This window comes from Salvelinus namaycush, chromosome 37 (assembly GCF_016432855.1).
Source record: "Salvelinus namaycush isolate Seneca chromosome 37, SaNama_1.0, whole genome shotgun sequence".
NCBI classification, from domain to species: domain Eukaryota; kingdom Metazoa; phylum Chordata; class Actinopteri; order Salmoniformes; family Salmonidae; genus Salvelinus; species Salvelinus namaycush.
The window spans coordinates 3,558,902-3,584,834 of NC_052343.1; the positions used below are offsets into that span (position 1 = coordinate 3,558,902).

General features: G+C 45.4%; 2 protein-coding genes across 2 annotated transcripts in view; one reads left to right on the forward strand and one right to left on the reverse strand.

The window, feature by feature from the left end:
- The window catches only part of LOC120031406 (kelch-like protein 32), a 39,657-nt gene extending 37,081 nt beyond the window's left edge, over positions 1 to 2,576 (forward strand). Inside the window, exons 9-11 of the mRNA XM_038977144.1 lie at positions 449 to 641; positions 922 to 1,016; positions 1,232 to 2,576. Of these exons, the coding sequence (XP_038833072.1) occupies positions 449 to 641; positions 922 to 1,016; positions 1,232 to 1,393 (450 nt within the window). The 3' untranslated portion in view covers positions 1,394 to 2,576. The remainder of the gene's footprint in view (positions 1 to 448; positions 642 to 921; positions 1,017 to 1,231) is intronic.
- Positions 2,577 to 5,443: 2,867 nt separating this feature from the next.
- Positions 5,444 to 25,933, reverse strand: part of mms22l (MMS22-like, DNA repair protein) — a 29,240-nt gene continuing 8,750 nt past the window's right edge. The window contains exons 14-25 of the mRNA XM_038977292.1: positions 21,587 to 22,093; positions 12,394 to 12,590; positions 11,934 to 12,084; positions 11,339 to 11,478; positions 10,636 to 10,781; positions 9,802 to 9,961; positions 9,343 to 9,488; positions 8,929 to 9,140; positions 8,537 to 8,703; positions 8,294 to 8,381; positions 7,822 to 7,989; positions 5,444 to 6,067 (exon numbers count right to left, since the gene is read on the reverse strand). Of these exons, the coding sequence (XP_038833220.1) occupies positions 5,992 to 6,067; positions 7,822 to 7,989; positions 8,294 to 8,381; positions 8,537 to 8,703; positions 8,929 to 9,140; positions 9,343 to 9,488; positions 9,802 to 9,961; positions 10,636 to 10,781; positions 11,339 to 11,478; positions 11,934 to 12,084; positions 12,394 to 12,590; positions 21,587 to 22,093 (2,158 nt within the window). The 3' untranslated portion in view covers positions 5,444 to 5,991. The remainder of the gene's footprint in view (positions 6,068 to 7,821; positions 7,990 to 8,293; positions 8,382 to 8,536; positions 8,704 to 8,928; positions 9,141 to 9,342; positions 9,489 to 9,801; positions 9,962 to 10,635; positions 10,782 to 11,338; positions 11,479 to 11,933; positions 12,085 to 12,393; positions 12,591 to 21,586; positions 22,094 to 25,933) is intronic.

Sequence of the window (25,933 nt, forward strand, 5' to 3'; positions counted from 1 at the left end):
ACCCACACTACCCTCAACAGATGGCCACCCGTCAGGTCCTACCAGACATACGCACACGCACACATACGCAATCGCGCGCCCATGCACACAATCGCTCACGTACACTCACAACCATGGTCACTCACCCTTCCCCCCCACACACACACACATACAAAACAACCATTGACACACTTAGTCAAATGTGCACAGTCGGATACATCCGTGTAAAATGGAGAGGGTGAAGTGTATTATTAGGAATGGGGAGGTATCATTAGGAAAAATCATAGTTCTGGTGTCACATTATTTATCCAGCACTGAACATACATCAATTACCCAAGCAGGGATACGCTAAAATATTAATCCATCTATTCAACATCTTCCCACCATCCTTTTTCCTCCCCACCTTCTCTTTCTCTCACTCTCTGCCCCCACCCCTCTCTCCTCCATCTCCCCCCTCTCTCTCTGACAGAACCAGTGGCTGGCCCGCAGTCCCATGCTACAGAGGCGAGTGTACCATGTCATGGCCGTGGTGAGAAGGCAGCTGTATGTGCTGGGAGGAAATGACCTGGACTACAACAACGACCGTATCCTGGTCCGCCACATCGACTCCTATGACATAGACATGGACCAGTGGACCCGCTGCACCTTCAGCCTACTCACGGGTGGGCGGGCTGCACATACACGCGCTCATGCATACGCATGCACGCACACACACACACACACACACACTAGATAAGATCACTGTCCTCCTTTTTCCCGTGTGACTCTCCACCCCTCCCGACTTGATTCCCCGTGACGTTGTCAAATAAGTTCAAGGTGAAGTCGGGAGTTATTTTCTGAACTTTCCCAACGCACCCTGTGTCTCAGATGACATTGAGTCATATGGCCTCTCTTTGGCACAGTGAATCATTGTTTTCGCTCTCTCCTCTCTATCCTCCGCAGGTCAGAATGAATCTGGAGTGGCAGTCCATGATGAGCGAATCTATGTTGTCGGTGGATATTCTATTTGGACCAATGAGCCCCTAGCGTGTATCCAGGTGAGTGACCTTGACAGAGTTAAGTAACCTGAAAAATTGTCTTATTAAACTATGTTGTACATAAATCATTTATGCATCGTTTTTTTTAAGGTGTTTCGAATGCTCTTATAATCCATTATGAGGAAAGAGGGTATTCATAGAAAATGTTATCTTACTAAAAATCTCTTATTATTTCATGTATTTGACATTTTTTTATTTCACTTTCTGTTGTCCAGGTGTTGGACGTGAGCACGGAGGGGAAGGAGGAAGTGTTCTATGGGCCAACTCTACCGTTCGCCTCCAATGGAATAGCAACGTGTTTCCTCCCTGCCCCCTGCTTCACCTGCCCCAACCTCCAGACTCTACAAGTGCCCCATCACAGGATAGGGCCTGTCTAACACACTAATAGAGACTACAGTAAATGTCTACATAGACACATCATGCAGCTCTTATGGACATACAATTATGTAACCCAAAATAACTCCTTCACAACACCCCCACTCTTCCTCTAAATGCATTCACACACTATTGCCACCCAGATAAGATTACCCGCGTCTTCGCCAGTTTCAGGATCCCAACCTGACCACTCCAAGTGCAGGCGTCACTGCCCATCCTGAGGCCTTGACACGACCCATAAACTGAACAAAAACGTGGCCCTGAATGAAAGGAGGGACCTCAAGAGGACATTGAGGAGGTTCCCCTATTCAGCTACCCTGTGATGATGGACTGATCTTCCATCAGCTGTAGGGTCGGGGTCAATTCAGGAAGTAAAACAGAAATTCTGATTTGCAATTTTGATCATTGAAAAGCGTTGAGAATAATAGATATTCGATTGGAATAATATATCCTGAATTGACATAGAATTGACCCCAACCCTGCTCAGATGACTGGTTGAGTAAAGGGGCTGCTCTAGTCAATGGTGCAGAACCCCAACCCTGCTCAGATGACTGGTTGAGTAAGGGGGCTGCTCTAGTCAATGGTGCAAAACAGAAGATCGCAATGCTGGAGCACTCAAGGGGAGCAGAGCTCTCTACGGAGTGAAATGGCTCCCTCTTTTACTAATGCACTCTAGGGCTATTGGCACTCTAACTAGCTGTACTTACTACTTACCATAACCCATCTACTCCATCCAAAGCCAATGGACCCATCCAAGGTCATTTCAATTGAAACCTGTTGTGTGAACTGTGGACCCCGTCTTACTCTTTCTTGAGCGTGTGTTTTCTATTCAAGCTCAGGATTTACGACTGTTTCAACAGTTCAATGAATGTCTGACCACTGTTATCGTACAGTGCATATACTCAACATACTGTATGTAGGAGAACCTAAGCTATGTGTTGCCCCTGTCTTATGCCATTTTCAAAACGTCTTGTTTTACTTTGAGCAAAAAAATAAGACAAAGGTAATTCTGTAACTCCACCAGCCTCCAGCAGTGAGAGGTGTGAGGGGAAAAAAACATGTCTTGTTTTCAGAATAAAGAGGTACAGTACTGTATCAATAAAGCCCATAATCAGTTGAATCGAGCAAGTTAATCCGCTGTATTGTCTTAGTATGAAATAGGGGAGTGTTGTTTAAAAAAATAAATTAAAAAAATGCTTTTGGGAGGGTTGTGTTTTTTCCTATTGGGCACAGGGGAGGGAAGTGTGCTTTTTCCCTGGTTTACATTCTCCCTTTTGCAGGATTTACGATCTCATTTATTCTATCCTTAGCAAATTGTCTCATCTGCTTGCATGCACATCCCCTATTTCGAGGTGTTTTGGTACTTCCCTTATGTAGTACGCTTTTCCACGCACTAACTATTATTATAAACTGGGTGGTTCGAGCCCTGAATTCTGTTTGACTGACAGCCATGGTATAGCAGACCCTATACCACGAGTATGACAAAACATGTATTTGTATTGCTCTAATTACTTGGAAAGTGGTTTATAATAGCAGTACGGCACCTCTGGGTTTGTGGCCAATATATCATGGCTAAGGGCTGTATCCAGGCACTCTGCGTTGTCGTGCGTAAGAACAGTCCTTAGCAGTGGTATATTGGCCATATACCACACCCCCTTAGGCCTTATTGCTTAACTATACCACAGGTATACACTGAGTGTACAAAACACTAAGGATACCTGCTCTTTCCATGACAGACTGACCATGTGAATCCAGGTGAAAGCTATGATCCCTTATTGATGTCCCTTGTTAAATCCACTTCAATCAGTGTAGATGAAGGGGAGGAGACAGGTGAAGGATTTTTAAGCCTTGAGACATGGATTGTGTATGTGTGCGCTTCAGATGTTGAATGGGCAAGACAAAAGATTTAAGTGCCTTTGAACAGGTTAGGTGCCAGGCGCACCGGTTTGTGTCAAGAACTGTAATGCTGCTGGGTATGAACAATGGTCCCCTACCCAAAGGCCAAGTAGCCAACTTGACACAACTGTGGGAAGCACATAATACCGCTAAAAAATGGAAATGTTTATTCCGCCATTTATTTTTCACATCGTGGAGTTTACAATTAAATGCAATTAATTGTGAGGTTTTGAGAGCCGTGTAATTCTCTCCTACAAGGAGTTTTATCAATATATTCGCCTCAATCTAATTATTGATAAAAAGTGACCTCGTCTGGTTATCAAAACGTCACGTCAGGGTAAGCCTACACGAAACAAAGACCTTATATGAAGTAGTTCTAAAATCCCAGATGGAAAAATGAATGGTGAAAAAAACTATTGGAACCATTTCCGGGGTTTATGACTCATACTGTGGTACTCAATAGGCTAACTAGCAATCATGGCACACACATAATCATTCAAAGCTGCACCAATATTCAATATAAATCCACATAAAGAGGAATAGCTGATAGGAAGTGGATAGGCCAGGTGCATCACTAAGCATGAAAGATGAGACACGCAGCTCAAAAAGCTCCCCTATTGATCTTGTTTAGTGACAATACACTTCTCCTACCTAGACTATAGTAGCCTACAACACCGCAATGCAATGAATAATTGCATAAGTAGGTACAATATTCTACCCTAGGCTGCAGTGAAAATGGCATTTGAATAATGGTGCAAAAGCCCTGTGATTTGAACGTTTCATTCCGTTTGGTTAAGTCGTGAGTCTACTCTGGACAGTTTATAAGGGCGAGAGGTACAGTAGCAGGTCAGTCTGGCTGTATATCTACTTCTGGTACTGAGATGCGCTGTCTTGTTGCGGACCATCATTCTCGCACATCGTTTTATAATAATGGGACTCTCAGCAGGCCCAGTTATGCAGGAAAGCTCAACACATGCTCTGCCTCCTCTCCGATCTGAGCAGCTGTTCTTCGCTCGTCTAGAGTCTTAACGCTTCAATATAGCCTAAATATTTGTCATTTTACTTTTAAAATCTATTAATGACCTTTTATATGTGGCATAAACACACAACCAGTCACAATGTTCTAATCTGATTACTTCAAAAGTCTCCTGAAGGCTACCTGCGCACTTTCGTCCAAAAATAGAATTCCAGCATCCAAACTGCAGTGTCCATTTGATGAATGGAAAAACACTAAAATGTAATGACATGCCGAGACTGTCAAGCCAAGCTTTCGATACTGGGTAGACCTACAAGTTAAGGAGGGATGTAGGCCTATTTTCTGTTTGTTGAGATTGACAGTCAGTATTTGATTGTGGTGTTTAAAAAGCCAACCATGATATTGAAGCGCCTGAAGTCGGTATGCTTCACGTATTGATTGTGTTGTGCATTGGCACAGAAACCTGTTGGTGGATCATTCGTTGCATATATTTTAGAGAATTATAGCATCACATTTGTTATCAGATTTCCAGGCCTCCCGAATGGCGCAGCGGTCTAAGGCACTGCTTCGCAGTGCTTGAGGTGTCACTACAGACCTGGGTTTGACAGGATGTCACAGCCGATCGTGACCGGGAGACTCGCGACGCACAATTGGCCCAGAGTCGTCCGGGTTAGGGGAGGGTTTGGCCGGTTGGGATTTCCTTCTCCCATCGCGCTCTAGCGACTCCTTGTTGGTGGATCAGGCGCCTGCAAGATGATTTCGATCGCCAGCTTGACGGTGTTTCCTCCAACACATTGGTGTGGCTGGCTTCCGGGTTAAGCGAATCCGTAGGGGAGTTGCAGCGATGGGACAAGACTAACTACCAATTGGAGAAAAAGGTGTAAAAAAATATATCATATTGTCTGTCTGCATATATTGTCTGCAGCCGGCTCTGATCGTAGTGTAATAAAACAGACAGGGAGAATGAGTGGTCGGCGAACCCTCAACCTTCTGTCCCGTAGCCCTGCGTGGCATCAACTGTGCCGCATGCCGAAATGGAAAAAGTCAATATCCACATTTATAAACACATGGTTGCTATAGTCACTTGATTTTGTGGTTGTAAACATTTGAGTTAATTCTATGCGGGGGAGGGTATGCAACAACATATAAACTACAGTACAAGGGGAGGGTCATGTGAAAATATGGTTTAATGTTGGGGAGTGCATTTTTTTTTCATGACAAGTTCGACCAGGCGTGAAATTCTGACTGACGAAATTAAGCCTGATTGCATGAAGATTGCAAAGGAAAAAGGGAATGGAACGAGCAGAAGTAATCTTTCGGACTCTGGCTGTATCACGAGGGATACAGTGTCAGGAAAGGAGGTGGTTCTGCCTGTAAAGTTGGGCCAACAAAAGAGTGCATGAGCACACAGAGATCCTATTTGTCTACTATCAGTAGTTACTATCACAACATACAAGAACAAAATATTATACATGGGTCTATATGCGTCACACACTCGTTCCATGCCTGTGAAATTAGAAAACTGAAATACAACACATGCACTTCCACATGATCTTACTGTATTTCGTAACACCTTTTTGAAAAATATTTCAATATGAAGATGGAAACTTGACCATAAATGATGATCTGTGTCACCAACAGGACAATTTCTATACATGATGTATATACATGAAGCCCAGTGGTGTTGAGGTCAACAGCATGGTGACCTGGTCCTGGGGGGGTCAAGTGTCAGTCCTCCTCCAGGCTGATGATCTCCGCCTGACCACCGTCCCCCAGCAGGGTCAGCAAATTCCTGTAAGCATTCCTGTCACACACGCAGAGAGAGAGAGAGTGAGAGTGGGGTCACAAAATGACTCACAAAGATGTCACAGCACAAGATCCAGTATATTTCATACAGAGTTGACTGTGTCACTGAACACTGTATATGTACACAGTGAATTCAGGAACTATTCAGACCCCTTGACTTTTCCCCAAGAAAATTACGTTACAGCCTTATTCCAAAATGGATTAAATAATTTTTTCTCTCTCATCAATGTACACACAATAGCCCGTAATGACTAAACAAAAACAGGTTTAGACATTTTTGTAGATAAAAAGAAAAGAAAAATATGAGTACTTTGTTGACACACCTGAGTGGGAGGCCCCAGTGCACAACTGAGCAAGAGGACAAGTACATTAGAGTGTCGAGTTTGAGAAACAGACGCCTCACAAGTGGCCTTTTCTTTGCAACTCTGCCTAGAAGGCCAGCATCCCAGAGTCGCCTCTTCACTGTTGACGTTGAGACTGGTGTTTTGCTGGTACTATTTAATGAAGCTGCCAGTCGAGGACTTGAGGTGTCTTTATCAAACTAGACTTTCTAATGTACTTGTCCTCTTGCTCAGTTGTGCACCGGGGCCTCCCACTCATCGTTCTATTCTGGTTAGAGCCAGTTTGCGCTGTTCTGTGAAGGGAGTAGTACACAGCGTTGTACGAGATCTTCAGCTTCTAGGCAATTTCTCACATGGAATAGCCTTCATTTCTCAGAACAAGAACAGAAGAAAGTTCTTTGTTTCTGGCCCTTTTGAGCCTGTAATCGAACCCACAAATGCTGATGCTCCAGATACTCAACTAGTCTAAAGAAGGCAAGATTTATTGCTTCTTTAAATCAGGACAACAGTTTTCAGCTGTGCTAACATAATTGCAAAAGGGTTTTCTAATGATCAATTAGCCTTTTAAAATGATAAACTTGGATTAGCTAACACAACGTGCCATTGGAACACAGGAGTGATGGTTGCTGATAATGGGCCTCTGTACACCTATGTAGATATTCCAAAAACTAATCAGCCATTTCCAGCTACAATAGTCATTTACAACATTAACACTGTATTTCTGATCAATTTGATGTTATTTTAAATTTACAAAAAAAATGCTTTTCTTTCAAAAACAAGGACATTTCTAAGTGACCCCAAACTTTTGAACGGTACACACACACACACACACACACACACACACACACACACACACACACACACACACACACACACACACACACACACACACACACACACACACACACACACACACACACACACACACACACACACACACACTATTCAGACCCCTTCCCCTTTTTCGACATTGTTATGTTATAGCCTTATTTTAAAATTGACTAAATAATTTTTGTGTTGGGGCTATGTTTTTTTATTAGTGATGTGGTTTGATATCTGGCATGTCACACACTGGCCTCATGGTTTTATGACTACTGTAAAGCATTTCAATAGAATCAACATTAGGAAGAAAGTCCCATTCCCTACACTTCAGAGGTTTTCCCCACGTAGGCCAACACGCAATTTACACCGTGCGATAATGATTCCTCGTGGTGTGTGTCAATGTAGCGTTATATCAGGTCGGGTGACGAGATTCTCTGAGGGGAAACGGATAAAAAGGCATCCAAAAAAGGCCTCCATAATGCAACAGTACTTAGTTGTGCCACATCTCTCCAAATATAAATTAACCTTAAAAATAGGATTATGTCTCGGTTAGGTTAGACTAGAATTACGGTCAGGTTTAGAACTCTACCTCAGTGTGGTGTTCTTGCCCAGTCCTCTCTTGTGTTCTGTGTTCCTCAGACTCAGCGACAGAACAGGGATCAGCACCTGGACCACATGACTGTCCAGAACAGCTATCGTCTCCAGAACACTGTACACCTGTCTGTCATACAACCCCTCGTTCTCCTCCACAAAGGACCTGAACACACAGACACAGCAAGACAGAGATACTGTAACACCAACGTACACACTTTATACACACAAAGCATCGCAGACATGTACATTTCTAAACGTGATGGTTCAAAAAGCCCGGCTGCCCTAGAACAGTGTCGTGTTCAGTAGACGCGAAACGGAAGGAAATGTCCTGAACTGAGTGAAACAGAGAAGCATTACATTACTTCGTCCGACATCTGAAAACATTTTGCTACGGTGTACAGTAATAGACACGACCCAAGCGCTGAATGCAGAGAGAAGGAAGAGAAAAGGCAGTTGGTGTCAGTCACCGTAGGACAGCGACGATCTGGTCGCATGGTGCATCGCCTGAACATCTCTCCACCACCAGCTGCAGGGCCTCTGTACTGGTCCTCCTCACTGTGAACGCACAGCTCCTTTTAGACTAGTTACCACACGCACATTGCACACACGAAAAACCTAGAAAAAACCCCCCACCCATAGCAGCAAGCCTGTTCGGCATATTGTTCACAAATATGATTACTGTGTACGTGTCTTTCTGTGTGTGGACTCACCGTGAGGCTCGTTGACCAGCTTCAGGCAGCGGAGCAGAGAGGGGAGGGGTATGGTGAGCAGGGCGGGGTCACTGTCATTGTTCCGTCTCAGCAGCTCCAATAGGAAGGCCAGCACCGTGACCAGGCGGGGAGGAGGGGCGTTGCCTTTGAAATGCAGGAAGTTCTCACTAGAGGGACAGACACAGACGAGGTATGACACTGAGCCAGTAATGTCTGGCCATTTAGTAGATGTTCTTAGGAGGCTGTCGAGGTGGATTAGGATGAAGTTGCCCTAAGACACTGCTCCAAGGTCAGTTTGACTTCGCATTCCCTTACCTAATTATTTGGGTAGGGTTAACTCATCCTGATTCTGTGCCTAAGAGCAATCTCTACCCAGAGCGTCAGAATCCTACCTGATCACCTGCAGGATGCTCCTTCTCAGTGCTGCCCCACGCGGGGTGGGCGTGGCCTCGCAGGCCGCCAGCAGCACCGGGTGATTGGCTATGGCTCCAACCAATGGCGTGGCAGGCAGGAAATGGTCAAGGTACTTGGAGATGACATCTCGGAGCTGCTTCTTCAGGTAGACGCCCTGCGACTGAGACATACTGGTTGCTATAGACAGACCCTGGAGGGGCGGAAATGAGAGACAGAGACACAGTATATTAAGGCTCACGGAAAATACTTCTGGATGTTTCTTTCCTCCCCTCCAACCCTCTGCTAGTACTTTCAGAAGTATCCAAAGTGGAGTAGTCAGTAACATCATCTTTAGGTAGAGGGAGTGTGTGTGTTGGCGGGTGTGTGTGCGAGTGTGTGTGCATGCGGCCCACCTGCAGGTAGAGGGGCAGGCTGTCCCTCAAGGCCTTGTCCAGCCCAGACAGAGAGTTAGGGAGGAGCAGCCCGTTGACAATGTTGAACAGCAGCTGCTGGGCCTTGGAGGTGGCAAGCAGGGGACTCCAGTGCTTCACAACGCACCCTGAGAACACACACACACAACACCAAGGATGACAGACATTCAACGTGTTTGAGGCGATACGCTCGAAGCAAGTCGCTGGGCAGAATTGCTCATCGTGATCATATCCTGATCCTCGTAAACACGCCGATTCCTTCTCACCCAATACCAAATTGACCTCTAGCCAATATATTTTCTATGCACTTGTAGAGATCTGAAATGATTGGATAGGTATAAGCAATATGGCTATAGCTCCACCTTACACCTATCCCGTCCTTAGAGATTCACACAACAGCCTAAGGGGATAGGGGCAGACCTCCGTGATGCATACACCCACCCACAGCCCAGTAGGCCAGCAGCAGCCCCTCCTGAGGACTCTTATTGACCAGGTAGTGTTTGATATACTTCATGATGTCCCCTGTGTAGTCCAGAGCACGGGTGACCATGGCAGAACGCTCAGACAACACCTGCAGCCCACTGTACACACGCCCCACAGCCTGAGAGAGGAAAACACAAAGGGACAACGTATTTAAGCTGTACTTGTATGGAAATGCAGACTTGCCTTCCAGCGTGTGCTGTTGATATACATGTTAATGCCAAAATAAAGGAAACACCAACATAAAGTGTCTTAATAGGGCATTGGGCCACCACAAGACAGAACAGCTTCAATACTTCATGGCATAGATTCTACAAGTGTCTGGAATTCCTATTGCAAGGATGCGACATCATTCTTCCACGAGAAAATTCCATTTTGGGAAACGCCGTCTCAGGCACCGCTCCAGAATCTCCCATAAGTGTTCAAATGGATTGAGATCTGGTGAGTGAGACACAGACACCCTTTAAACTCCCTTTTCTCAGTTGAGACCCCTCTCAAAGTCACTGAGCTCTCTTCTTCTAGACATGGTAGCCAAAATAACGGGCAACTGGGCATTTTTTTTAATACATGACCCCTAAGCATGATGGGATGAATTGCTTAAATAACTCTAGAACCACACACGCGTGGAAGCATTTCCTTTGTATCCCTCATTTACTCAAGTGTTTCCTTTATTTTGGCGGTTACCTGTATGTATCGTGCATGTTGCAAATATCTTTGTGCACATGCGTGTGCAAGATGACAAGCTACCCTGTTACACTGTGTGTGTGTGTGTGACGAGGTGTCTGTGTGTAGTACCTTGATGAACATCTCCAGAGCAGACCTGGGCACTAGCTTGCTGCCGGCTCCAGGCTGCAGCCCGGCCCTCTGCAGTAGGGAGTCCACCTCAGGGAGCCTTAATACGAGCCTAGTGAGCTCCGACAACTGCTCCTCCAGAGCCCTGCCTGGAAAAGAAAGTCAGTAACACGTCATAAATAAATCACACATGCCACTTAGCAGACACTTTTATCCAAAGACTGCATTTACACACGTATCCCAATTCTGATCTTTTGCCCAATTTATTGACAAAATATCTGATCCGATTGGGCAAAATATCAAAATTGGGCTGCCTGTGTAAATGCTGGCCATTTTTAGAATGTGTTATTAGTTCCTTACGGGACCTGAACCCACGACCTTAAGTGTTTCTAACGCCACACTCTTTCCAACCGAGCCACACACATACACACTTTACATCTCCACAACAAAACACTGAAATAAACGTACAGAAATACACATACTTAAAAAAGGGGAAACTAATGGGAAATGATCACAATATGGCAATAGACAAGAAGTGTGAGTGTAGTGTTTTAATGTGGCCTGACTGAGGATGTCGTTCCATTGCTGACTGCTGAACGGTAACCAGTGAGGCCTGGCCAGTGTGTGCACGCATGACCACGTATCTTCGGACAAAAGCGGTTGATAAATGGTCGGATGTCCAGGGTTCTAGGCTGAGGTTCCCTACCTGCTCTGCTGTCGGTGCCATCTGGGTTCTTGTGGATGTGCTGCTGCAGAACACAGCGGAACCAGGCTCTCACAGACAGGGTCTGGGCTGAGCCCGACACGGAACCCCCACAGCCGGAGCTCACTGAATACACCAGCTCACTGGGGAAGAGAGGTCAGTTTGACATAGAACAGACAACAAATATGTTCAAGGGAATCACAAGTTAGAGTAAGGTGAGGCACAGAATTTATAATCTTGATCGAATAATTAGTTATTGTTTGGGCTGCGAGGTGATTTGTAGATCAGTGATTCTGTGCAGTCTGACCGCAATGTAGTGGATCTCAATCTCTATGTTCCACCGGAGCAAGGCTCTGCACAAATGTGCTAATCTCTATATGGGAGGCTCACCTGATGGATAGTAGTTTGGAATGCAAAGGTGATTTGTCGAGCAATGATTTTGTGCAGCACCGTGCTCAGAATGTGTGCCACCACACATGGTTCACATTCATTAGTGCACTCCGTAGCGAAGTGTTTTGCAACAGAAAATAAAAACAAGCATTTCTATTGGACAAGTTCAGACCCTGCTTACTAGGGTAATGTACTGGAGTAATGTTACCTGTTCTGGAGCAGGTGGGGTAGGTAGCGAGTCACTAGCAGGGGGTGAAGCATGTCGTCCCAGCTGAAGCACTGCATGATGGACTGGATGGGGTTGGGCTGGAGGTCTTGGGGGGCAGAGCTAGGAAGGTCAAAGGCCAGCAGTGTAAATCCTGGAAAAGAGAGTCAACATTCATACCATGTTACCTTACGGTAACTACCATGGAAAATACGTTTGAGAGAGTCATACTTTAATGGAAAGATTTTTCACCGCATGGTCAAGACAAAGCAAAGATGCAAGATGTTGAGAGTAAAAGAACGGACAGAGAAAGAAAGAGCGAGAGAGAGAAAAACAGTGAAACAAAGGCAGACAGTGTATATTATCTTATGAGAAAGACAATTGTCAGTGTGTGCAACCCACAGTGTGAAATTGTTGTACACAGTGAACATTTATCCTCCTCCCTCCTTCCTCCAACTCTGACCTGCGGCAGCATCAGCCAGTTGGGCAGGAGGGGTGTTGGAAAGGCGCAGGCTGCGGAGGAAGGGGAAAAAGTGGGCCCAGAGAGCTGCTGCAACCGCTAGGTGGCGGTCTTTACCCACACTGGCATTGGAAGGAGGCAGCCAGGCACCGGGGGGACATGCTGAGTGGCCAGGCTGGACATTGCACTGATGGACCCTCCTGTAGGACACACACACACACACACACACACACACACACAACCACACAGGAGAGAAAACACACACGGACACACACCAATAACATCGCTATTCAACAGAACCACAGCATCTCCCTCTCTTTCACACCACCTCTCCACCTCCATCCCCATCTGTACTCCACTTCCTTCCTCTTTCACATTCTCTCCTCCCTCTTCTTCGCTCTCTCACTCTTCCCATTTCTGGGGGGGGATTAGGTCATGCGGTGGGGTGCCGGGTAGAGAGGAGCAGGGCAGGGCAGATCCCCTGTACACAGACTGGGCTCTGGCTGCTGTGTCTGCCTGGCACCACGGCGGCTGGCATTAGCCCAGATAAGCAGCTGAAGGAGCTGTAATCTCATTTAGACTGGAGATGATCCTCCTGTCCCCTCATTCGCCCGGATGGAGCGAGGGAGAGAGGGATGGAGGGGAGGGAGGCAGGGGTGAGTACTGGCACCCCCTCAGCTCCCCTTGCACTCCCCACTCGTCTCTCACACACGCACACACCTCTGCCTGCGCCTTCCAGCAAGGTTGCATCTAATCCAGAGAGAGCTGAGACAATCGATTAGAGTCTGAATTCATTAGCCTCGTTACTACAGCGGAATGGGACTTTCACACCCATCAAGGCTCATTGTACAAGACATAGTCAGAGACCTCACTTAATCCTCCCCACTGCCGCTTCTTATAGCTGTACACACACCATTAGAGACCCCACTTAACCCCTCCCCCAAATGCAGCCACTATCACACACAGAGACTGACTTGCCACTCGGACAGCTGATGAAACTGTGGGTTTGCACAAGCGATGAATTTCTGCACAGACTCTCAGAAACCGTCTCAGGGAAGCCCATCTGCATGCTCGTCGTCCTCACCAGGGTCTTAACCCGACTACAGTGCGGCGTCGTAACCGACTTCAGTAGGCAAATGCTCACCTTCGATGGCCACTGGCACGCTGGAGAAGTGTGTTCTTCACGGATGAATCCCGGTTTTAACTGTACCGGGCAGATGGCAAACAGCGTGTATGGCGTCGTGCGGGCGTGCGGTTTGTTGATGTCAAAGATTGTAAACAGATTGCCACATGGTGGCGGTGGGGTTATTGTATGGGCAGGCATAAGTTACGGACAACAAACACAATTGCATTTTATCGATGGCAATTTGAATGCACAGAGTCGAGATCCTGAGGCCCGTTGTCATTACCTCATATTTCAGCATGATGATGCACGCCCCTATGTCGCAAGGATCTGTATACAATTCCTGGAAACTGAAAATGTCCCAGTTCTTCCATGGCCTGCATACTCAGACATTGAGCATGTTTGGGATGCTCTGGATCAACGTGTATCAACGTGTATCACAGGGTATTCCAGTTCCCGACAACAACCTCTGGCAGTCTATGGGGGTGCCACAGGGTTCAATTATCGGGCCGACTCTTTTCTCTGTATATATATATATATATATATCAATGATGTCGCTCTGACACCATTCTATATACATCTGGCCCTTCTTTAGACAATGTGTTAACAAACCTCCAAACGAGCTTCAACGCCATACAACACTCCTTCCGTGGCCTCCAACTGCTCTTAAATGCTAGTAAAACGAAATTCATGCTCTTCAACCAATCGCTGCCCGCACCCGCCCGCACGACTAGCATCACTACTGGACGGTTCCGACTTAGAATATGTGGAAAACTATAAATACCTAGGTGTCTGGCTAGACGGTAAACTCTCCTTCCAGACTCACATTAAGCATCTCCAATCCAAAGTTAAATCTAGAATCGGTATCCTATTTCGCAACAAGGTGTCCTTCACTCATGCTGCCAAACATACCCTCGTAAAACTGACTATCCTACCGATCCTTGACTTTGGCTATGTCATTTACAAAATAGCCTCCAACACTCTACTCAGCAAATTGGATGCAGTCTAACACAGTGCCGTCCATTTTGTCACCAAAGCCCCATATACTACCAAACACTGCGACCTGTATGCTCTCATTGGATGGTCCTCGCTACATATTCGTCGCCAAACCCACTGGCTCCAGGTCATCTATAAGTCTTTGCTAGGTAAAGCTCCGCCTTATCTCAGCTCACTGGTCACAATAGCAACACCCACCCGTAGCACACGCTCCAGCAGGTATATTTCACTGGTCATCCCCAAAGCCAACACCTCCTTTGGCCACCTTTCCTTCCAGTTCTCTGCTGCCAATGACTGAATCACTGAAGTTGGAGACTTATATCTCCCTCACTAACTTTAAGCGTCAACTGTCAGAGCAGCTTACCGATCGCTGCAGCTGTACACAGCCCATCTGTAAATAGCCCATCCAACCAACCAACTACCTACCTACCTACATCATCCCCATATTTGTTTTTCTGCTCTTTTGCACACCAGTATTTCTACTTGCACATCCTCATCTGCACATCTACAGTTGAAGTCAGAGGTTTACATACACCTTAGCCAAATACATGTGAACTCAGTTTTTCACAATTCCTGACATTTAATCCTAGTAATAATTCCTTGTCTTAGGTCAGTTAGGATCACCACTTTATTTTAAGAATGTAAAATGTCAGAATAATATTAGAGAGAATGATTTATTTCAGCTTTTATTTCTTTCATCACATTCCCAATGGGTCAGAAGTTAAGATGCACTCAATTAGTATTTGGTAGCATTGCCTTTAAATTGTTTAACTTGGGTCAAACATTTCAGGTAGCCTTCCACAAGCTTCCCACAATAAGTTGGTTGAATTTTGTCCCATTCCTCCTGACAGAGCTGGTATAACTGAGTCAGGTTTATAGGCCTCCTTGCTCGCATGCGCTTTTTCAGTTCTGCCCACAAATTTTCTATAGGATTGAGGTCAGGGCTTTGTGATGGCCACTCCAATACCTTGACTTTGTTGTGCTTAAGCCATTTTGCCACAACTTTGGAAGTATGCTTGGGGTCATTGTCCATTTGGAAGACCCATTTGCAACCAAGCTTTAACTTCCTGACTGATGTCTTGAGATGTTGCTTCAATATATCCACCTAATTTTCCTCCCTCTTGATGCCATCTATTTTGTGAAGTGCACCAGTCCCTCCTGCAGCAAAGCACCCCCACAACATGATGCTGCCACCCCTGTGCTTCACGGTTGGGATGGTGTCCTTCGGCTTGCAAGCCTCCCCCTTTTTCCTCCAAACATAACGATGGTCATTATGGCCAAACAGTTCTATTTTTGTTTCATCAGACCAGAGAACATTCCCCCAAAAAGTACAATCTTTGTCCCCATGTTCAGTTGCAAACCCGTAGTCTGGCTTTTTTTATGGCGGTTTTGGAGCAGTGGGTTTTTCCTTGCTGAGCGGCCTTTCAGGTTATGTCGATAAACTACTCGTTTTACAGTGGATATACTTTTGTACTTGTTTCCTCCAGCATCTTCACAAGGTCCTTTGCTGTTGTTCTAGGATTGATTTGCACTTTACGCAGCCAAGTACGTTCATCTCTAGGAGACAGAACGCGTCTCCTTACTGAGCTGTATGAGATCAGGTCTTGCCTGATTTCTTTTGATTTTCCCATGATGTCAAGCAAAGAGGCGGTGAGTTTGAAGGTAGGCCTTGAAATACATCAACAGGTACACCTCCAATTGACTCAAATTATGTCAATTAGCCTAACAGAAGCTTCTAAAGCCATGACATAATTTTCTGGATTTTTCCAAGCTGTTTAAAGGCACAGTCAACTTAGTGTATGTTAACTTCTGACCCACTGGAATTGTGATACATAGAACGATAAGTGAAATAATCTGTCTGTAAACAATTGTTGGAAAAATTACTTGTGTCATGCATGAAGTAGATGTCCTAACTGACTTGCCAAAACCATAGTTTGTTAACAAGAAATTTGTGGAGTGGTTGAAAAACGAGTTTTAATGACTCCAACCTAAGTGTATGTACACTTCCGACTTCAACTGTATCCTCCAGTGTAAATTGCTAAATTGTAATTACTTCGCCACTATTGGCCTATTTATTGCTTTACCTCCTTACTTCATTTGCACACACTGTATACAGATTTTTCAATTGTGTTATTGACTGTACGAATGTTTATCCCATGTGTAACTCTGTGTTGTTTTTTCCCGCACTGCTTTGCTTTGTCTTGGCCAGACCGCAGTTGTAAATGAGAACTTGTTCTCAACTGGCCTACCTGGTTAAATAAAGGTGAAATAAAACATTTTAAAATAACCTTTGACCTTTGCACAGCCATTGAAGAAGAGTAGGACAACATTTCACAGCCTGATCAACTATATGCGAAGGAGATGTGTTGCACTGCATGAGGAAAATGGTGGTCACACCAGATACTGACTGGTTTTCTGATCCACGCCCCTACTTTTTTTTTTTTTTTTTTTTTAAAGGCATCTGTGAGAAACACATGCATGTCTGTATTCCCCAGTCATGTGAAATCCATAGATTAGGGTCTAATGAATTTAAATAAATTGACTGATTTCCTTATTTGAACCGTACCTCAGTAAAATCTTTTTAAATTGTTGCATGTCGTGTTTATATTTTTGTTCAGTGTAGTTAAGACATACCGTAGCCTACACCGGTTGAATGTGTTTGTTGTTATTGTCGGCTAATCAAAGTGGCACCGTCTACAGTGGCTCCATGTGTAGCAAACAACGTAGACCTTTAAATCAATGCAAAGTTGAATTAAAATTACGGAATTAAGTTCGTTAAACGATAAGGAGTAGGCTACAACGAGCAACCATCAGGTAGGCTGTTGTTTAATCTAAATTGAGTTGAAGACTGCAAGCCAGTTCCCAAGTTTTTTTTTATCCCTTTTTCTCCCCATTTGATTTTGGGGAATCAAATTGGTAGTTATAGTCTTGTCCCATCGCTGCAACTCCCGTACGGACTCGGGAGAGGCGAAGGTCGAGAGACGTGCATCCTCCGAAACCCAACCCAGCCAAGCCGCACTGCTTCTTGACACAATTCCCGCTTATCGCGGAAGCCAGTCACACCAATGTGTCGGAGGGAACACCGTACACCTGACGACCGTGTCAGTGTGCATCGCGCCCAGCCGGCCACAAGAGTCGCTAGTGCGCGATGGGACAAGAACATCCCTGCCGGCCAAACCCTCCTCTAACCCGGACGATGCTGGGCCAATGGTGCGCTGCCCCATGGGTCTCCCGGTCGCGGCCGGCTGTGACAGACTCGAACCAGAATCTCTAGTTGCACAGCTAGCACTGTGATGCAGTGCCTTAGACCACTGCACCACTCGGGAGGCCCCGTTACAGTGTTTAAAACATTTTTAGACAGTATTTCAACTAGAGGTCGACCGATTAATCGGAATGGCTGATTAATCAGGGACGATTTCAAGTTTTCATAACAATCGGAAATCGGTATTTTCGGGCGCCGATTTGCCGTTTTTTTTTTTTACACCTTTATTTAATCTTTATTTAACTAGGCAAGTCAGTTAAGAACACATTCTTATTTTCAATGACGGCCTAGGAACAGATTTTTAACCTTGTCAGCTTGGGGGATCCAATCTTGCATTGATTACATTGCACTCCACGAGGAGCCTGCCTGTTAGCGAATGCAGTAAGCTAAGGTAAGTTGCTAGCTAGCATTAAACTTATCTTATAAAAAACAATCAATCAATGACTGTCATTGCTCCAATGTGTACTTAACCATAAACATCAATGCCTTTCTTAAAATCAATACACAAGTATATATTTTTAAACCTGCATATTTAGCTAAAAGAAATCCAGGTTAGCAGGCAATATTAACCAGGTGAAATTGTGTCATTTCTCTTGCGTTCATTGCACGCATTTAGAGTCAGGGTATATGCAACAGTTTGGGCCGCCTGGCTCTTTGCGAACTAATTTGCCAGAACCTTACGTAATTATGACAACATTGAAGGTTGTGCAATGTAACAGGAATATTTAGACTCATGGATGCCACCCGTTAGATAAAATACGGAACGGAATAAACGTTTTGTTTTCGAGGTGATAGTTTCCTGATTAGTCAAAGGTATATGGTCGACGCATTATAATTCCTGTAATAACTTGCGGCTGAATTTGAAAGGGGTTCCTTAGTTATTTTACCGTTCATGTCTTCCATAGAGAATTTCTTGATCTACTTCAAATAAGGTCTGTGTTTCGTGCAGGCTTAAACCGCCTCAACGTTTTGATACCCGTGTAAATCTCACTAGGATAAGGTAACGTTTGTCAACATATTTTCATAAATCCACTCTACAATTTTTTTTATCTTCGCTTATATTTAGCCAATATTGATCAGAGTTACCTTGTCCTATGGATATCTACACAGTTATAAAATTGGCACGGTGATGTAAGCCTACACGAAACACAGACCTTATTTTAAGTGAATCTAAAAAATATCCTATGGAATAAATGAAGGAACCGCTTTTCAGATTTTGCTAGGTGTCATGGGAATTATGACTCGCACTTTGGTTGTCAATTCTTACCATGCCCATTATTAAAATAGGATTTCCTGCATATAGATATTAAAGTTTTTGTTTTCAACATTCATCACAGGTAACTTACTCTATTTTTATTCAAACAGTTGAGAGTATTTGTCTCCTAAGCAGACTCTTCAGTATCATTGTCACTTCAGAGCTGTGTGCGTGTGTGTATTTATGTATTATATTAAGTTAAAATAAAAGTGTTCATTGTTCATTCAGTATTGTTGCAATTGTCATTATTACAAAAATGTGTGTGTATGGGTATGATATATATATATCTATTAAAAAACATTTTTTTTTTTTTTTATAAATCGGCCGATTAATCGGTATCGGCTTTTTTTGTCCTCCAATAATCGGTATCGGCATTGAAAAATCATAATCGGTCGACCTCTATTTTCAACTATCTGGATATCTGAAAAAATGTCATATTATTGTAATAGTGAAAATATTTAAAATACCCATCCATAAAAATAAACAAAAATAGCTTCTCAGCAAAGAGCAATTTCTCAAGCAACTATTTTGCAAGGACTGTCTGGGAGTGGTCTGCGTGAAGAGGGAAAAACTGAAAACTAGCAGTTATTGACAGAGAGGTTTGGAACTCTTTCTTATTAGTCTATTAACTAATGTAATTAGGCAGGCCAAAACAGGCTGAAATTTCTGCCGGTATTTTCAAACAGCTCTTACACTAAACGGGCATTTTCATTCTTTTCACAATTACACAGTATTATCCAACCTTGGTGTGGAAATACATCTAAAACACAGGAAAATGTTTATGATTGCACTGGGCCTTAAATAATGACAGGGGAAAACAACTATTGCCTCCCACCACCTCCATAATGCCCATCCGCTGCTCCTTACGAGAGCGACTCAAGGTCCAATGGAGGGCCAAGGTGTAGATCTAGGTCTAGATACGGAGGAGAGCACTTCATTAAGATCTCAGATAATTGTCCACCACCCGCCCCCCCAATATAATACTGAATGTGTACCACTGAGACCTCACACACACTCTCTGGCGACACAGGGGTCTCAAGCTCCCACGCGCAGGATCATGGGAAGGAATGAAATGTGAGGAATTAGCCTCCTGGTTGGCTGTTGGGCGGGCGGGCAGCCGGCCTTGGCGACGGCCATCCGAGTCAGTGGTTGTCACACACACACACACACACACCTCTCAGTCGCAGCCTCTGGCGGGATAATTCCCGTAATGTGTGCAGATTCCGCTCTGCTCTTAATAAACATAATGACGGCGAGGCACAATTTGCAGGACTACATAATTACCTGTTAATTGTGTCACTGAAAACGCATTAATCACAGAGATACCAAGTACAGCCAGGAAGGAGAATTAAGCGTAATTTGGCAGGACGAATTCGAGAGAGCTCTTTTTTATTTAGTTAAATGGGTCAGCATGATCTCAGCCATAACACTGTCCCCTTTGGGAGTTTGTGCAAATGAGTGCCCTCCAACCCCGAGATATGAGATGGGGAAGTTTCTTGAATTAGCGAAGCTAACGAGATATCCCGCGTTACGGGAGCCTGGACTGAAATAAGAAAAGAGCACACTTTAGTGATGGGGGAAAAATCTAGTTACATATCAGGATAAAAAAAAAACGATATATATCGTATCGACAATATCGCACAATTCTTTTTTATATCGTATATGCACTTAAGTATCGTGATTCCGTATCGTGAGGTCCCTAGCAATTCCCAGCACTAGCACACTTAGTGTTTCACCTTGGAGGTGTGTGTGTCTGTGGGAATGTGTGCATGTATACACAGGAGAGTCAAAGCAAGCACACACTCATATAAGTTATGAGTGAGGATTGTTGCAGGCTGGCAGCTTACTGCTACATTAGTGCTGACTCAGGGTAATCCAAACCGAACAATAACACAACATTGTAGTGGTCCGGTCCATTCAGATAGCACCAGACACTCTCTCCCTCCTGACGCCACTGTTCTACCCTTTTACCTAATTCTCTCACCAAACAGACACCTGTTTCACCTGTGCCTTTCTCTCTAAACCTTTGACCTCTGATCGGGTTTGTCCGTGTAACACAACACCCGTGGCCCGCCGATGAACTCACCCAGACTCGTCTCCACTCTCCGCCACTCCACATACTCACGACCTGCCGCTATACCCATGGTGATCGCACTGGGGCCCCTAGAGGACTCAAGCCTCTGCCAGCACCTGCTGAAGGTGACCTGGGGGCCACGGGGTCCCAAGAGACAGCGAGGGGCCTCCGTACACAATGGATGGGCTGGGTTTACCGTAGGGATGGAGGGGGGGGACAGAGGACAGCACAATCCTGCCTTTGTAGGTGTCAGTACTGGGGCCTGACTGACCACTTTACTGCTTCTAGATCTCAGCATTGATAGGTAGTGCCAGGAGTTTTTTCACGTGATCATGCCAGCAAAGACCCTACAACTAGAGCCTGGAGTTTAAGGCCAATGCCTGAAAGCATGTCTGTCTGCTCGCCAATGTGTATATATAGTGTGTGTGGGCATTTGTGTTAAGTGTGTCTCAGTGAGTTGCTGAGTGTTTGTCCCCCCTCCCTCACCGTAGCTCCCTCAGCACGATCTGCAGAAAGCCCAGGGCAGAGCTCAGCTCCGACTGGCGGCAGGCAGGTAGCAGCAGACCGAAACCCTCGTTGAGTAGCTTCTCCTCCGACAGACTGAGACTCGCGCTCGTCTCAAACACCTCGGCCACACCCTCTAGGTAGGACCCCAGGGGGCCCCAGAGGGCCAGGCGGCGAGACGGTTCTGTGGTCTTCAGGTAGAACTCCTTGGCTGTCTGAGAGAAGGAGGAGGCCAGCCAGCTAGCTTGGGCCCCCACGTCAAGGCCCCTCTCCTGGAAGAGCAGCAAGAGAGCCAGCTGGCCCCTCCACACCAGGCTCCGCTGGGCAGGGGGGGAGTCCGGAGGGAGCAGGCCCAGCAGCTCACAGGCCCGGCCGGCCACATCCTCCAGCTCGGCCTGCCGGGCCACCACAACGAACAGCAGCAGGAAATTCATCAGCCCAGCCTCGGATAGTTCCTGCATCCGCCGCCGGTGGAACTTGGAGTACACCCTGGAGAGGAGAGAAATGGATGGATGAGAAATAAGGGACACGAGTTCCCATTGGTCATAATAAGATGAAGAGACAGTAGTGGCACAGTTCAAATTGAGTGTGTGACATATTAGTCATCTTTCACTGAGACTTTGCATTGCTCAAGTCAAGATCAGACTGCCCAAACCAAAATTCAAGTCTTCAAATGTTTATGGGTAGATCTCCCCACCCGCACCTTCCTCCATCACTCCTTCTCTGGTGCTGATGAGAGGCATGCCAGGTGTGTGTGTGTGTGTGTGTGAGAAAAACACCCAGCGCATCGTCGTTAGATCCTACGGGCACCGTGAACAAATGCCTTTAGAGATCATGTTAAATGTCAGACACTCAGCAGTAGGCACACAGTCGCCCACTCTGCAGTCAAACCAATCTACTGCAACACCAGTTAGAGATCAATAACTACCACACACCCACACACACACACACACACACACACCCGGGGCTGTGGCGGTCATGAAAGTTTGGCAGCCGGTGACTGTCTAGCAAATAACTGCCGGTCTCGCGGTAATTGACCGCTCATTTAAATAAACACATTTAGCATCTCCTGGCTTTCATGCATAGCCTACAAGCCACTGATGCAGACCTTTGGAACATCTACACTACCAGTCAAAAGTTGACACACCTACTCATTAATTTCTACATTGCAGAATAATAGTGAAGACATCAAAACTATGAAATAACACATACGGAATCATGTAGTAACCAAAAAAAAGTGTTAAACAAATCAAAATGTATTTTATATTTGAGATTCTTCAAAGTAGCCACCCTTTGCCTTGATGACAGCTCTGCAAACTCTTGGCATTCTCTCAACCAGCATTAAAAAAAAAGATTTACCTTTATTTAACTAGGCAAGTCAGTTAAGAACTAATTCTTATTTTCAATGACGGCCTAGGAACAGTGGGTTAACTGGTTCAGGGGCAGAACGACAGATTTTTACCTTGTCAGCTCGGGGATTCGATCTTGCAACCTTTCGGTTACTAGTCCAACGCGCTAACCACTAGGCTACCTGCCGCCCCCATGAGGTAGTCACCTGGAATGCATTTCAATGAACAGGTGTGCCTTGTTATAAGTTCATTTGTGGAATTTCTTTCCTTCTTAATGTGTTTGAGACAATCAGTTGTGTTGTGACAAGGTAGGGGTGGTATACAGAAGATAGCCCTATTTGGTAAAAGACCAGTCCATATTATGCCAAGAACAGCTCAAATAAGCAAAGAGAAACAACTGTCCATCATTACTTTAAGACATGAAGGTCAGTCAACCTGGAAAATTTCAAGGACTTTGAAAGTTTCTTCAAGTGCAGTCGCAAAAACCATCAAGCGCTATGATGAAACTGTCTCTCATGAGGACCGCCACAGGAAAGGAAGACCCAGAGTTACCTCTGCTGCAGAGGATAAGTTCATTAGAGATACCAGCTTCCGAAATTGCAGCCCAAATAAAACGCTTGACAGAGTTCAAGTAACAGACACATCTCAACATCAACTGTTCAGAGGACACTGCGTGAATCAGGCCGTCATGGTCAAATTGCTGCACTACTAAAGTACACGAATAAGAAGACTTGCCTGGGCCAAGAAACACGAGCAGCGGACATTAGACCAGTGGAAATCTGTCCTTTGGTCTGATGAGTCCAAATTTTAAATTTTTGCTTCCAACCCCGTGAGCTTTGTGAGACGCAGAGTAGGTGAACGGATGATCTCCCCGTGTGTGGTTCCCACCGTGAAGCACAGAGGAGCAGGTGTGATGGTGTGGGGGTGCTTTGCTGGTGACACTGTTGTGATTTATTTAGAATTCAAAGCACACTTAACCAGCATGGCTACCACAGCCTTCTGCAGCAATACACCATCCCATCTGGTTTGAGCTTAGTGGGACTATCATTTGTTTTCAACACACCTCCAGGCTGTGTTAGGGCTATTTGACCAAGAAGGAGTGTGGTGGAGTGCTGCATCAGATGACCTGGCCTCCACAATCACCCGACCTCAACCCAATTGAGATGGTTTGGGATGAGTTGGACTGCAGAGTGAAGGAAAAGCAGCCAACAAGGCCTCAGCATATGTGGGAACTCCTTCAAGACTGTTGGAAAAGCATTCCTCATGAAGCTGGTTGAGAGAATGCCAAGAGTGTGCAAAGCTGTCATCAAGGCAAAGGGTGGCTGCTTTGAAGAAGACTAGTACTGTATATGTTTGTTTAACACTTTTTTGGTTACTACATGATTCCATATGTGTTATTTCATAGTTTTGATGTCTTCACTATAATTCTACAATGTAGAAAATTGTAAAATAAAGAAAACCCTTGAATGAGTAGGTGTGTCCAAACTTTTGACTGGTACTGTATGTGTGAAATTAGTTTTGATTTAGAATGGACCATTATCACGCACCCGTCATCTATGCACTTAAATAGCGAATGGAGGACGCTTTTCCTGTGGTTCATTTTCATGCCAGCCAGGTAGGCTATATTCCTGTTGTAAAGTGAAGCAATGTGCTAAATATTAGGATAATAAATAAATAGAGGCCTAGCCTATAGAAAGCTGATGGGATCCTGTTTTTAAGAGGCCATCTCACACAATTGCATAGCCTATAGAAACCTTGAGCAACATAAGCTCTCATTAAGTGTTTGATTTTTAATCACCTTTGCATTGATGTCAGAGTGATTCGAGGTACAATAGAGTGCTGAGTACCAGGCAGTTAGCAAGTTTGGTAGGCTACTAATGGCCATCAGAGCTTGGAGAAGCTTAGTTACCGTGACCGGAATTTGATTGCGGTCATGACTCGTGACGGTAATATGGTCACCGTAACAGCCCTAACCATGACTGGTTCTAAAGTTCTGCTACATGTTACACAGAGAGAGAAGAAGTGAGAGGAGAAGGGAAAAGGTGAGAAAGAGAGAAGGTGTATGGATGTAGCAAAATAACCTAAGGCAGGAAGAGAGAGGGAGAAGGGAAAGATGAGAAAAAGAGACCGAAGGTAGATTTCAAATTTTTTATTTAACTAGGCAAGTCAGTTAAGAACAAATTCCTATTTATAACGACGACCTAGGAACAGTGGGTTAACTGCCTTGTTCAGGGGCAGAACGACAGATGTTTACCTTGTCAGGCTACCTGTCTAGGCTACCTGCCTAGTGGTTAGAGAAAAGAAAAACAGTCCGTCTATGTGTTTGTTTATCCTGGACATCTTTTTCCGGAGGCGAGCAGATGCTCACGACTCCCGGCATAAGAGATCAGCGCTCTCCCAGTCGATCCCATTAATGCAGCCACCACAGGCCTCCCACGGAGCCAGCGGGAACGTTGCCGGAACGCCGTAAGCATGCCCGGCTCTTCTCGAGGGAACTGGAGCAGAGAGAGAGGGAGAGGGGGTGTTCTAATCTGGACCAGGCCCAGCCCAGTCCGGTCCCTGCCAGCAACCTCCCTGCCGCTGCCCACCCCCATCCGTGCTGGAAACCAACACGGCTTCGTTAAGGGGAATTAACCGCCATGCTCGTTAGCTAATTAGCCTTCATGTCTGCGGAGCGGCTGAGCACGTTCCAGACAGAGGGAAGTCATTAGGCGGATTTATCCTCCTCGCTGGCGCCCAGCCGGGCCAGTCCCAGGCCACGTTCTGATGTTGGGATCCATGGGCTTGGATGGGCTTATTGTCTTTGGTCTCCCCCAGAAAGAGGAGCCATAACTGGGGGAGTTTGGGAAACAGCTGTGGGTTTTATGTGGGACTCAGTGGGACTAGGCTGGTCTCCACTGGGAGGAGAGGAGAGGCAGGTGGAGGTTCCTCCTGAGACACCTGCTCTCCCTGGGAGTCTGAGCAAATAGAAAAGCCTCAG